The 14,653-nt window shown below is 48.5% G+C and overlaps 1 protein-coding gene across 15 annotated transcripts in view; it reads left to right on the plus strand.

The window, feature by feature from the left end:
* Positions 1 to 7,815: 7,815 nt before the first annotated feature.
* Positions 7,816 to 14,653, plus strand: part of LOC121057530 (voltage-dependent N-type calcium channel subunit alpha-1B-like) — a 284,260-nt gene continuing 277,422 nt past the window's right edge. For all 15 annotated transcript variants that reach the window (XM_040531855.1, XM_040531860.1, XM_040531856.1 and 12 more), the window contains exons 1-3: positions 7,816 to 7,875; positions 7,996 to 8,392; positions 10,797 to 10,902. In XM_040531855.1, the coding sequence (XP_040387789.1) occupies positions 8,133 to 8,392; positions 10,797 to 10,902 (366 nt within the window). In that variant the 5' untranslated portion in view covers positions 7,816 to 7,875; positions 7,996 to 8,132. The remainder of the gene's footprint in view (positions 7,876 to 7,995; positions 8,393 to 10,796; positions 10,903 to 14,653) is intronic.

Consider the following 14,653-nt stretch of genomic DNA (forward strand, 5'->3'; position numbering starts at 1 on the left):
TCAAATTGCTTGTTTCCCTCTTGAATGCCGTAATCCTGGTCTGCTGACTGTTTTTCTCCTGTTTTTTTGACCTTTTGGTTTTGTTTTCAGGCTTTACCATGTTCCTCCTTGGCTGCACGATGTCCCCATGGCTCCAGCTGCGGGGGGCGCTCTGATACCTCCATCACGATGGTCCCACACCCGCAGTGAGCAGAAATGTGGCCCCTGTGTGGGCCTTGACCCTCTGCTGGTCCTGGCAAGGACACGGCCCCGCTGGGGATGGGGACAGGTCCTGCTGGTCCCCTGCTACTGCCATGGGCACTGGGCCCTGGGGCTCAGCCTGCGTGGCTGCTTTATAGGCTCATGGTGAGCACAGCCCCATTAGCTCAGCGATTCTCTGGTCAAAGGCAAAGCTGCCTTCCCTTCCCCAAGGAACAGTACCAGTGGGATTTGCTCTGTTCCCTGCCCATAGCCCGGATGGGTCCCCTGGGTGAGGAGCCAATGTCTCGAGCGATTCTGCAGCCTCGTAACCCAAATGTGTCCCACCAGGGAAGAGAGGGAGCAGCCCCCTGCTTTATTTAATGCTTGTGCCGTGGGGATAAGTGATGCATTTAAAGGATTAACTCTTCCTTTCCCTTCCCTGGTCTTCTCTTTACCTTGACAGCCAACAGAGTGAGATAGAGATTGCTCTATCTTCTGTGTGACCACAAGAGATTAATTAAACGGTAAGCCCTAATTACCGAGGCTAAGGCTGGCCGACTTACCGTGCCTTGTAAAATAGCTGAATACTTAATTTACACTTGAATGTGGACATAACTTTGCCCATTAGCTGAATAAACAACGAGCACCCAAGCTAGACGGATGGGTCGCCTAAGAGGTGCCCGTTATAAATAGAGCCATCTCCTGGCACGGCGCTGCCTGCCAGCTGCCAGCAGGGTTTTCGTGGTGAGGGGGAGCTGCCTTGCAAAGCATCACCCTGCCTTGAGCCTGGGGGATTCCCTGCCTGTCAACCTTCTCCGGCTTTCAGGCTGCTTATCAAAGTCGTTGCCATTTGCATTTCACTGCAGGTTGGGAAAAAAAAAAAAAAAAAGGAAGATACTGAAAGGCATGAAACCAAAAATCCCAACTCCCAGTGCAAGGCGGTGGAAGTAGGGCATCTAGCTCCTCTTTATTTTTTTTCTCTGGCCTTTCAATATCTGCCTTAATAACAATAATAGATTCTGAGAAGTGTAAGTTAATCTCTAGCTCCAGAGCTTTTTATTGTGTTTCTCCCTTTTTGCGTGCATTAACCTTTCAAGTCTTAGAAGGCTGCAGTGTGTGCATTGCTTTTTTAATTCCTATTATTCTTGCTTGCTGCATGGTTCTCAATTTGGTCCTAGACCGAGTAACAGCACATCCACCCATTAACTGTGTCTCATTGAGCACTTCACCAAACCTTCAGTCTGTCTCTGCAATTTGTGTGTTATGTGTATTGGAGGTCCCAAGTGAATTTAAGGCTTTGTTGAGCCGAGCACTCTGCAAAGGAGGAGGGAGCATCACAGGACTCTGGAGATAACTGAAACAGGGAAAAGGTAAGCAAAGGACATCTTGATACCTGTTTCCAGAAGGGGAAATTCAGGGATTTAAAGGCCTTACATGTGTTCGCATGCCCACGGTCACCGAGAGAGCCCAAAGCAAAGCCTTTGTGGACCCCATGTCTCCTGGGTCTAGCCCAGCCATGCTGCCCATTAGCCAAAGTAACTCCTGCAGTTTCTGGCTTTTGGGAAAGGGGGAGAACTGATTTCTGCCTGCATATCAGGTAACTATCTATGATCTCATCCTCTCAATGCTCAATTTTTAAGACAATTTCTGTCCGCATCTTCATATGCTTTATCTCTTTTATTTTGTGCCACATGAACTGAAGACCACATATAGGAAACTAACCCTTGTTTTCTGTCACCTGACCAGCTGTTACTAAAACCTGTTTAATTTCCTAGGTTAAAAGGTCCCAAATCACCTTGAAACTGGGAAGACCTAGGATGTGAAAGGATTCAAAGATACTCTGAGGAACGTTGCAGTAGCATTCTGCAAGGCGACGTGATGCATGAGGTTAGTGACACTGGCATGGTTCAGGCTTCACCTGGCTTTCCTAAATCTGTATCAAGGGATGAGGCTTAAATCCCACTTACTGCAGTTGCAGCTCTTTAGATACTGTCTCTACTCCATACTGCTTTGGTCATGCATAGTGATGCCTTCCGGGAGATAGGCTTACTCAGACAGCTGTTTCCAGCTGTTCCGGAGCAAAGGCTCTATATTAGCGCGTGAAAATACTGTAGAGGTTATCGGTTTCCCCTGCCTCCGTTCCTCCTTCAGACACACTGCACACACAAGTGCTTAGTTAAGGATGTGGTAAGTGCAACTGGCAAATTTTTGCTGACATTAGGTGTAGAAACAGCCACAGAAGCTGCAGGTATCCAAAATCAAACCATCATCTTCCTTGCTGTTAGAATATGGACTGTCACCACAACTGCCATCCTGCGTCTGGGGAAGAAGAGGGTGTTCCTCGCCTTGTGCAATGTTGCATTTCAGTCCCCAAGCTCTTCAAAACCTCAGAGGACCTTGGGAGTCTGGGTTCTCCTCTGCCTTGTCCCTGGGCATCTCATAGCAAACCTGGAGCCATTTCCCTGTGTGGTCCCTATTCATTTTTCCATCTTTTCTCTCTTTATGCCTGAATAGTTCTGCTTGCCCTTCATGGAGATGATGACAAACCCTTGGTCCTTGATCAATCTGTATTCAGTAAGAACACAGAAGATAATCCAGGCAAAGTGTGATTTGTTTTGCAGTGTGATTTGACATGAACATGATGTGCTGGGAGCTTTACAAAATATACAGCAGGCATCTGTGGGGGCCAAATACACCCTGCTGGTTCCATGCAGAAAGGAACCTGGGAGCAGGTCTTCAACTTGCACTGACCTTTGGGTAAGTGACTGATAAAATTCCTCCTTAGTAAATTTCTCTGACTTTCCTTTGCCAACCCATGTAGCTCCTGATCAGGACCAGAAGAGTCCTGGTTGCTTTTACAGTTCTTATGATGCTCCTGACTCTTGGATTTCAAGAGTGACTCTCACCCAGAGCTGGGCCTACACATTACACTATTTAGTCTGAAAAGTTGTTTTGACATCTAGATATATTGAGAAGCAACTGGGCAGATTTTCAGAAGAGCATAAGCAGAGGCCAGACCTGAATCTTAATGAGGATTAGATGTCTAATCAGTTTTGTGCCACAGATATATGCTGAAAGGCCAAGGCTCACCAAATCCTCCTCTCTGGTGACCAAGTTCTCATCTGAATTGAAGTCCATAGCCATGGAAGAGAAGGGGTGCACTTGCTGCCTTTCCCTGCTGGCTGGTTGGTCTTGGAGACCAGTGGTGTAGAAACAGCCTTGGAAATGCCAAGGAGAATTCAAGTACGAAGCCTGATGTAAAATTCAAGTATGAAGCCTGATGTAAAAACAGATTAGTGCTTCCTATCCTTAATCTTGCTCAAGTCCTCCTGCTGTGAGCACCCGGGTGCCTGCAAGTGGGTTGCTTTGCTGTTCGACAGAGGAAGGAAAGCCTGGTCTTGCTGGGACTCGGGCATGGTGCAGGGACATTGTGGGCCACTGGCACCAGAAGAATTCTGGTCTGTCTTCAGCTCACGGACAGCCTTGTGTCACTGTGTCCTGTGACTTCGTTGTTAACAGTTGCCACGAATTTTCTTATGTGTTGTTAGTCAGCCTTTGGTTATGCTTCTTGGGGTCCTTCCTGAGCTGACTGCCTGGTTATTTGGCTGCTTGGGGCATGCAGCAAAGATGCCAGCAGACTTTGTTTCGCTAACAAATTCCACAGCCAAGGAATGGCTTCTGGGTTTTGTGCCATGGGTGCTAGCTTGGAGGTTTGTGCACCTTCGTGCAGGGATGAGGTTACTGCCACCCAGCCACAGCCCAGGGGCTTTGCCTCATCTCCCAGCTCATGCCCTGAGCTCTGGGGGCTGGGTCTCTCTTACTCTGCATTTGTACGGCAGCTAATGAACGGTAATTGGACCCATGGCTCAGGGCACTGTTTGTGTTGCAAACAATACCATGATCATGACAAGTGCATAAGAGGAGCTGTATCTTTGTGAGGCTTCTCTTTCCTTTTGTTCACTGTTTTATCCTGGTATTACCGATTAAAAAGTAACAGAGAATCTTTTCCACTGCCCTCCCCTTGCTGTTTTTTGCATAGTGGCATTCGGCTTCTTCTGGTAGACTCAACTGCAACCTTTAACTGTTTTCTCTACCTGCCTCACAGCAGGATCTTCCTCCAGCACAGCTGGTGCAAAATGCACATATGCAAGTGAGGAGAGAAGTCACTGACCAGGAACACCTCGGTAAGCTGCTTTTCTTGGCCTGGAGCTGCAGAGCTTCCTGTGGTATGGAAGGCAATATGCAGTCTGTCATTTAACTGTTTTGAGGAAATGTGCTCTTGGGAGCTGTGCTATTTGGCAATAACTTGGGTCCAGGGCTCCAACATGCGTGGGGTTGAAATGGCTGATCTATTCCTCAGCCTTGCAAATTTAGAGAGGCAAGTAAGAGCCCACCTACAGCTCTCTGACCCCAGAGCTCACCTGCAGTTCCTGCAAATATCTCCCTCGTAGCCTGCTTGGTGGTGGATGGCACCAGAGGGGATACTGGGGTTGTGTCCCTACTCCCCAGGACATCTACGCTCAGATCTCTGGGGCACCTCGAGCTGGAAGTGCCCTTCCAGGTGGTCCAACAAGAAACACACCCAGAGATGGATCCGGATTGTCTGGGAGTCTCCATCAGCCACTTTGCCAGGGCAAAGAGTGTCCCAGGCCTCTGATGTGCAGGCACGTGGGCTATCCTTCCAGTGTCTTTGCCTGGTCCCAGCAAGGCAGGCTTCGCCTGGCCAGATGGAAGTGCTGCACCGAAGCCCAGCCACCTGCCTCAGGCATGCGGATCTGGGCGGAGGGGAAAGTCCGGGGAAACGCTTGGTTGCCTGGCAAAGCTGCTCGGGGGAGGAGGGGAGGAAGGCTCCTCACTGAAGCCGAGGCAACCGTGAGTGGTGTCATCTGCTCACCTTTGTCTTTAGGGCTTACTAGGAGGAGTTACTCATGACTGAATCCATTTTTAGAACTTGCCGTGAAATGCTCTTTGCCCTCCTGTAGTGGTAGATTATAGATGTCTGACCTGTTCTAATACTCCATTTTTTTTTTGCTTTCTCTTAACTCCCCTGCTCTTTTCATAATCTTAAAAAGCCAAACTAAATCCAGATGCTTTCCCTTTTGAAGCTCAAATAATCCTTGCAATTGCAATTGCTTTCTTGTGTTTAAGGCTTTCAATGCTTAAGATCTGTGTGATCTCCACTATGGTGTGAAGGGGTGGGGGGAGGAGAAAGAAACAAACCCTGAGCATGCAGGCTGAGGATAAAGGGCAAGTGGTGGTTTAACAGAACATCCCCACGCCATGCTGGCATCACTTTCTAGCTGTCACCAACACCCCCACCACTGTTGGATGACGCTGCTGCAGCATGGTGCTGGGGAGTTGGTTCGGGGGAGACGCAGGGGTTCGGTGGCTTGTGGGCTCTGGGCAGAGAGAAAGGGACAGGGAAGTCAGAAGTTTTACCTGTTTCTCAGTGCCATTTGATGCTGTGCGTTTTTATGTTTTGGACTTTTCAGAGCTGTCCCCCGCCCCCCCCCCCCCCCCGATCTTGTTGGACTCAGGCACAAAGAATTGTGTAAGCTAATGTGTTTAATTTTTCAGGTGCTGGTTTCTCTCAGAAGAGATGGGGGATTATTGAAAATGGCATTTCCCCTTCCAGTGGTTACTGACAAAAAGAGCCATATTTTTCTGCTGTATAATGTAAGACCACAGCATATATTAAGTTTAGTGACCAGAAGCAGAGAAGCAAGAATTTAGACAACTAAATAGATCAGCTGGGAGGAACTTGCTTTTCAGATGAAAATACAAATCCATTACAGAAAAACTGCAGTGAGGATGATGTTTTTAGGGAAAGCTGTAGAGGGGAAAGAGAAGGGCTGTGTGCTCCCTGCGTTCTCCTTCTCCCCTGTAAAATAAAGCAAGGGGTCCCCTGGTGGCCCAGCCATGGGGATCAGGTTGGGGTGATGCTTGGGACATGAAGGAGGAAATGCGAGGGAACACACATTGGTCTGTGCCCAGGGACAGTTTGGGTGCCCCAGGGATGCTGAGCTGGCGGGCACTGGAGCGAGCTGGTGGCAGCTGAAGTGCGAGGCCTTGCTTCTCACAGACATCAACTTTTCCCAGTGACTCCAGCATTTGGTTCAATCCACAAATCAGCAGCACTGGGCTTGGGGTAAGTCCTGCTTTAAGTTCTCCAGCCCCGTGACCTCCCAGACTATGTGTGGGAAGGCAAGGCTCACTGACCTTGTCCCCAGGGCTGGCAGAAACCAGGTGGCCACGTCAGGGTGGCCGCTGTTGCTGTGCCCAGCCCTCGAGGCAGCAGCATGTGCTGCACCCTCCTGCCTTGCTGCTTCCTTCTACAGCTCCTTGAGTCAATGCTGCTCACGCCGGCAGCCGGTGCTGCCTCTGAGGGCATCTCCTGGCTGTGCTGCAGCGAGAGGAAGCCCTTCGGATGCCAAAGCCCTGTGTAAGAAGTGGGTTTCTTCCGGAGAGTCACCCTTTTGGACGCTGCCAGCCCTTATTTGTGAAAACCCTCTTGCTGTCTCCTGAAGCCAACAGATGTTATTGCTACAGACTTGCCTCGTTGGTGGGTTGGTTTTGAACTGAGACAGCTTGGATGACTAAGGCAAAAACACATTAGCAGAGTCCAGGGTTTCCTTACTGTGGGGGAAGTGAAAATGTCCCCCTGTTGACAGCCCTGACTTCTCTGGAGGGTCCTTTCTAAAAATTAATAGTTTTTATTGCTGATTTAGCCTAAAAGTAGAAGAAGAGTGTCCTCACCAGCTACTGCAGTGACTGTTGGTGTGAGGCGCTCTGGTAGCAAGGCACGGTGAGCTTTCTGACTTGTGGTGGATGGGAGCAACAGAGGCTGTTGGAGTAAACAGGATTAAAGGATTTCACCCATAAATACAGGATTAAAGGTATCCAGAGCTCTGCAGGAGTCATTCAAACGAAGTGGGATGCAAAGTAAGTTGTCCAAAAGGGTGCAGCTCTCCGGTTCAAACCAGGCTGTGTGCGCCCACCTCTGCACCACCTCACCTGCGTGTCCCCGGGCACCTGGGGGCTTGCGCCCCCCTCCATCCACAGCGTTTCCTGTTGCTGGGTTGGGTCCAGCTCTCCCAAAATGAGCCCCCTCATTGCCCCTAGCCTTCTGTGGGGTACTCTGTGGGGTTCGGGGGGCACCCCCACTCCCCAGGGCGGGGGGGTGGGGGGCATGGGTTCAGCATCTGGGCAGTGCACAGCTGGGCAGCGGTGTGCAGGCGCAGGGGTCGCCTCCCCTGTTCCCCACGCGCCACCCCCCCCGCCACCCGCCCCCCCCGGGGGTCGTGGGTCGGGGGGCGGTGGGCTCGGTTCCTCCCTCCCCCGCCGTCCCGGGGGGCGGCCGCGGTTCCGCCGTATTTAGCGGGGTGGGCGGCGGCGGCCGGGCTCCATCCTTCCCTCCCCGCCTCCCGGTGCCGGTGACTGGAGCGGGCGGAGCCGCGGCGAAGGATTGGCTCCGGGCATCACATGCGGCGGGGCCGGGCCGGGCTGAGCCGAGCCGTGCCGGGCCGGGCTGGGCTGGGCAGGGCAGGGCACGGCGGAGCGCTCCGGCGGCGGGCACGGCAGCAGCGCGGCCCCTTGCCAGCCCCGAGCCCCGCCGGAGGGACCGCGCCCGGCCGGCACCAGCCCCGCGGCCCCGGCCATGAGGTCGGGCCGGAGACACGGCACCTGTGCGGGGAGGTGAGCGGAGCCTCGGAGCCTTCCCCTGCTCCGGCAGCCCCCGGTGGCGAGGGAAGAGGAGGGGGTGTTGGAAGGGAAGGCTCTTTTTTTTTTTTTTTTTTTTTTTTTTTTTAAATCCAGCTCTATATTTTGGTGCGATCCATCCCGACCCCGCAACTGAAGCCCCCGGAGGGAGAAGTGCTGCGCGCTGTGATGCGTCTTCCTCTCGCCTCGGCTGCCAGTTTGGATTGTAGCGCCCGGCTCCGTGCACTGCGAGGATGGCTCGGTTCGGGGATGATCTGCCAACACGCTATGGAGGTGGAGGGCCAGCCGGGGCTGGAAGAGGGAGCAGCCGGCAAGGTGGCCCCCAGGCCGGCCAAAGGATGTATAAGCAGTCGATGGCTCAGAGAGCCAGGACTATGGCTCTCTACAATCCCATCCCTGTCAAACAGAACTGCTTCACAGTCAACAGATCCCTCTTCATCTTCAGTGAAGATAATGTTATACGGAAATATGCCAAGCGAATAACAGAATGGCCATATCCTTTCAGGGAGGGTGTGTGGGCACGGGGGGGGGGGGAAGGTGGGGAGGGGGTGACTGGGGGAAGAGACCCCTCTAGTCAGCTGAGGGTGAGTGTCTGGTGCTAACATAGACGTGCATGTGTGATCCGGTGTGTGATGGGTGTGTGTGATATGGAGCCTAGTGTCCGGCGTAATGTACGGCTGTATAGCTTGGTATCACAGAAAATTGCTTCTGTGGGAGCGGCAGAGTGTGCTTTTGACTATGCCAGGGGTGTAAGGCATACGTGAATTCTGGTGTGTATTTAGGTGTGAGATATACAGTTGCATAGTTTTGCATTTCCTATGGTTTAAACCAAATGCAAAGGGATCTGTGAGATTCCTGCTAATGAAGCCTGATTGTTATTTCCATCTTAGAGCCTTACAACTCTTATTTCTCACTCTGAATAGAGGAAGAAATGTAAGATAAAAATGGTGACATCTTGGCATTGAAGCTGCATTGATAGTAGAGATATCGATAGCCAAGATACCTTGCAAAATCTGATTAATACAACCATTACAGCTGGGTTTTTAGTACATCACCTCCTGAATGCATTGGCACCAACGTGAATCTTGTCACTTTGAGCTAGGTACCTCGCCTAAGCTTAGGGTGTTCTAAAATAAAAAATAAAAATAAAAAAAAGCAAAGCTTCGTGACAGGAGGAGGCAGTAAGTGAAGAGAAGGCTCATCTGCTGTATTGTGAAAGGGGCAGATGCTTTCTGTCTCAGAACCAGCTTCTAGGCCAAGTGAGCTGCAGAGATCTTCCTTAGAAGGGGGCTCTGCTTGTAATGATGCACACGGTGGGGTTGTAAGCTGTGAGAAAGGGAAGCAGGCTCTTCTTCCAAGATTATTTGAGGTTACCAGGGAGTAGATATAGTACGTGAGCGCGTGTGTGTGTGTGTGTGCGTGTGTGTGCATGTACAGGAGTGCATTACACTGGTGATCTCAAGGGAGCTGGTTGTTTGCTTTTCATTTAATATCACACACCTAATAATCCCAGCTAACATCAGCAAGGCCTTCTCCCAGCCTCCTAGCAACACTTTCAATTGCCACAGAGGCCATTCCCTTCAGGCTTCCCCAGCTTTCACTTCCAGAGGGGCTAATAGGAAAAAAATACACACCAGTAGAGTGAATGCACTTTCTTTCCTCCTGAACACACACACACACACACACACACGTATTGATCTCTCCATCCCTGTTATAAAATCATAGGCTGTGCTGTATTTCCTTATCCACGTCTCCTTCCCTGCATTCAGCCTGAATAAACAAGCTCCGAAGCCCCAGTGGCAGTCGGAGCAGTGCATTTCCTGCAAGGCTGGATGCGGTCTGCTCCCTGCCCAGCCCTTGGGTGCCTGGTCGTCCTCTTTATCGCTCGGTGTGGGGTCGGCACCCACGGTGCTGCGGAGGCAGCCTCCTGGCAGAGCCCCCGGCTGCTCCCCGCACCGCGGTGCGCCCAGGGGGCCTGGGCAGGGGCGGCGCTGAGCGATGCTGAGCGGGAGCTGACCACGGTGCTGAGCGGTGCTGATCAGAGCTCCCCATGGTGCTGAGCAGAGGTGTCCGCGGTGCTGAGCGGAGCTGCCCATGGTGCCGAATGGAGCTGCCCAGGGTGCTGAGCAAAGCTGCCCACAGTGCCGAGCAAAGCTCCCCGCAGTGCTGAGCACTGCTGAATTGAGCTGCCCGTGGTGCTGAGCAGTACTGAGCAGAGCTGCCCGTTTTGTGGCTCCGCCCTGGGAGCGCAGGGACTTGCCACGAGCCAGGGCTAGAGATGAGGGTGAGAGGCGCGGGAGTACCTGGTGCAGGGTTTGCTTCCATCCTGGGGGCTCTCGTCCCTTGCACAGCTCGATGGGGCACTGATGATTTGGTTCTCATCAGGAGCAGGCGTTGTGTTCTCTCAGTAATTCATGTTTTGGCCCAGCGTAGCTGCTCTAAATTGAACTTTTCTAGCCCATTACTTGTTTACGCTATGCGGTCAAGTTGAACGACAATGTTTAACGTTAACGTCTTTCTGAAAAATAATTTCTCAGATGACATCTAGCTGTATTATCTATTCTGTGGCAATTTAGCTTCTCATTTTCATTTAAAAATAATAAATAATAGCTTTTTGTTTCTTTTTGACCTTTTCTTCTCTTCATCCTTGTTCCCGTACTCCTTGAGCGGCTCAGCTTTTGTGTAAGCCACTAACTCTCACAAAGAAGAGAGCCAGTTTCCTACTCTTCTTCCAGAGACACTCCAGAAAGAACTGAGGAAATCTAGGAGACCAAATGTCTTCAAAACAGATGAGAGATCTTTGAACACTCAACCAATGTAACTGCTTAGGTAGAAATGGGATTTCAATGAGGTGCTTCTTATGTTGTCTAGTTTCTTCTTTAACTTCTGATTCCCACTCCATTTGAATACATGATTTTAGCTACAATCATAGCCAATTGTATTGTGCTGGCTCTGGAACAACATTTGCCGGATGGAGACAAGACACCTATGTCAGAGAGACTGGTGAGTTCTATTTATTTATTTAGATTTTTTGTTTCTGGTCTAATACAAAAAGCAATCAGCCATCCAGTGTTGTTGGTGCTTGTATCTATTTTTAAGATCTGCATGTAAGCAAATGGCACTGAACTGACAATCAGAACAAATAAGCTAGTGACAACAAGTATAACTATAACCTCCCGATCCCATCTCCACAAGAATGCTTCATCACTCTAGCCAGCCCTGCCCAACTGCGAGAAAAGCGGGACCTTACGGTATATCAGAAGAGCAGCAAACTTGGGTTGTCTGTAGACCAGGACAGGAAGGGACTGCCAAATGCTCAGAATTATCTATAGAATCAAACAAACCTCTGTGTTATTTTCCCAGAAAGTGGTAGAACAGAGTATCCTTTTATGCTCACATGCCTTTCAGCTCTCTTCCTGCTACAGCTGTATATCAAGGACCCTACAATACAAACTTTGGGTTTAGATTGTAACACTTCTCTGCCAAAAAAGCAGGAATTTAGGAAAATAATTTACCAGTAGGCTTTATGGTAATGAGCTCAATTACCTTATTTCGAAAGGAAATATAAAAATAGCTTCAGAATCATTCTTCCGTTTACCACCACTACAGGAAAAAAAGGATAATATTTAGTTTGATTTTTTTTTTCTCCTGCTGTTAATGATCTGGAACATCTTTTAAGCCTAAATGCATTAGTCCTGGTTTATATTCAATGGATGAATAAGTATGTATCCATATATGTTTTACATGTAGATATTAAATAATTGAAACAAAGATAATATTAGCCTTGCTGCCAGAAGCTATAGCCTCTGTATTCTGGTTGCTACAGTTTCCAAGGCTGGTCCATAGCAGTGGGCAACTTTCACAATCTCATTCTTCAGAAACAAACAAACAAACAAAAAAGGTGTATAAGTGATAGATCTAGAAAGAGCTTCAGGCTCAGCTAGTTGATACTGCCTGTTTGGAAATATATCCACTGATACCGGTGCCCACTTACGTTGTATTTGCTAAGTCTCTTTTTATGTGAACAATTTCTACTTAAGAAATGATGAGGGAAAAAATGAAGAATATGTGTTAATCTTTTTGCCATCAGATGACAATATATCTTTGCATGCTTTGGGATCTGATAGTAAGGTAAATCTGTTTGTGAGCAAAGCACAGATTTAGACTCAGGATAATGATTGAGCTGGGGAAATGCCAGGGTTCCATCTACGGTCCTTGAATGTAGAGTAAAGGTAGTTTTGTGAATTTTCTGGGTTGGTAACTCTTTGGTGATATGTTATTTTAAGCAGGGGGGAGTATGGTTAGCATGTTGTTTCTATGCACCTCTGTATCCCTAGATTTATAAGGGGATCCTAGATGCTGTTTACTGGTCCTCTTCCCCATTGCATTAACTCCATGCCTGGTACTTGCATGTACACTTCCAGTTTCTGTCCCAGTCATTACAAAGGGGGGCACTGGCATTACCAGCAAACAGTGTAAGATTACTGAATGAGTTAAATGCACAGTCTTCACCGTCAAGGTGAAGACTTCATCTTCAAGGCTCTGCCTTGGCAATGAAAGAAGAATTAACCCCTGATTTGTGTCCCAAATACTGCTGCCTAGCATTGTCTTTGATCCAGATATTCCAGGGCCATTTTAACTATAGCACACTTGTAACTGAAGTATAAAGGGTTTACCATAGACTAACAGTGAGGATATTTACAAGTCATTAATTTTTCTATTTACAACATATGCTTTAAAAATTAAGCATTGTGAATACGGAAAACTGTCTTTTGGTTTTCAAAGTGAAACCTCCTTAGAATGCTCCTGTCACTTCCACAAACTGTAAGTTGTTTCACTGAAAATGTTATGAATCCCTGTTAAGCTATAGCGGGTGAACATTCCCATATATTTTCAACATTGTTAAGCCAAATTATAAGTCCATACATTACAGCAAGTCCTTTATTACTGTCTTTGGCAGGAATAGAATTGGATTTTTTTAATTATTATTATTATTTTTTGGTTAATGATTTACAGATATATCTTTTTCTCGTGAGTTCATTGAAATTGGAGTGAGGGCTCATCACTGAAGAGTTAATCAGATCTTAAGGATGAGATGCACATCATCAATGTTTTACAACTGGGAGACGTAGGCAGAGTTGTTGAAGAAAAAAACAAAGCTGCACAGATACTTTGTGCCATAGGTAGAAAGACAAATTCTTAAGATTGTCCATTTGTTAAAGTTGAGAAAAAGATGATGGAGGAGTCAATAGAAACATTGTCATTATTTTCCTCTACTGATCAAGATATTCCTCTATGTTTCTCCCCAGAGACCCAAGATACGAACCTGCAGTGCAATCTCACTTGGCTGTTTTCTGTGCTCATGTTACCTGACAAGCAGGGTTAATTGAGCACATGGGAAGAGCAAGCGATGTCTCAGTATACACAATATTTCAAGAGTTGCAATGGCTGAGTTACAAGTAACCTTTCTCAGTCCATCTTCTGTATGTAGTGTGTTACACAGAAAAAACTGCTCGTACCTACCCTGTTCCAGGGCTTGGTTAATTCCTAGCTCTTTTTGTCTAGAGCTTCTGCACAACTGGAAGCATATACACTTATTGTTCTACAAGATTGGGATGGGGGAGACTAGCCTATTAATGAAATCCAGGAAAATTATATCCAATGGTTGAAGACTTTGTCAAAACACAACCGTTCAGGTAGAAATGTACCTTTGAGTGAGTCTATCACTGGGAATTTAGTGATTCTCTTGCTTTGGAGGGATGCCAAGTGAAAAGGTGCTCAGGGAATTGCACTGAGTGGCCCAGCACCTGGTGTTCAGAGCTCCAGATGCGGGAAGGTCTGAGGCATGAATGGCCTCGCAGGTAGATGCCTTGCTCATGGTGTTCTTGGATATCCAACCTGAGGTGTGCTTGTGCTCTCTGTCTCCCTCCGAAATTTTCAGTTTTTCATGAGAAGCTGCAGTAGACCCATGAATTTGTCCCAGTCTGACAGTGTCAGAACTTATAGAACAAGAAATCTATTTTCTGCCCTGCTTTGGGGCACACCATGTTTGAAGACACCAGCGGGTCTGTAGGATGCTCGTCTGTGTGTCACTGTAGGCTCTGAGTATTTGGCTTCCCCGGATGGTTTTGGTGTGAGGGCAAAGCATAACTGTTTTCTCAGATATTCAGCATGACAGCTCCCTCACTTGGCTAATGGATTTAATTCTTTATCCTATCCACAGGCATTTTGTGCAGTCATATGTGAGCTGTTCATATTAAGCTTTGCATGAACAAAGCCTTACACACCCAAACCTATCAAGGCTGTCACATCCAAAGGCCAAGGAAAGACATTAGGACATGGACTAGGAATAGTAATGACTTTCCAGACTCAGAAGTTGTTTCTGATCTGAAACATATTGATTGAATGTGTGTTTGGCCCAGTCTCAAGCTTTGCTGTGTCCACAGCAAACAACCTGCTGGCACAGCTCTGGCTGCTGCCCAAATTCTCCACCCTCCTTCCAAGCGTGCACACTGATATTCATTAACACCTGCTTCCCCACACCCAGCCCCCTATCTGAAGGGGGCTGCAGGATGCCCTGGAAACAGGATTTCTGAGCCGACAGCTCTGCCCTTTCAGTGCTGCTCAGGGCAAGTCATCCAGCTCCTCACACTCTAGCTCCTTCCATCACACACAGCAACGCAAAAATCCTTTTCTTCAGCAGCAGGCCCCCACTACCTGGTGGGGCATTGTTTTATTTTTCATCCCGTCCTTG

This window comes from Cygnus olor, chromosome 19 (assembly GCF_009769625.2).
Source record: "Cygnus olor isolate bCygOlo1 chromosome 19, bCygOlo1.pri.v2, whole genome shotgun sequence".
In the NCBI taxonomy this organism is placed as follows: Eukaryota; Metazoa; Chordata; class Aves; order Anseriformes; family Anatidae; genus Cygnus; species Cygnus olor.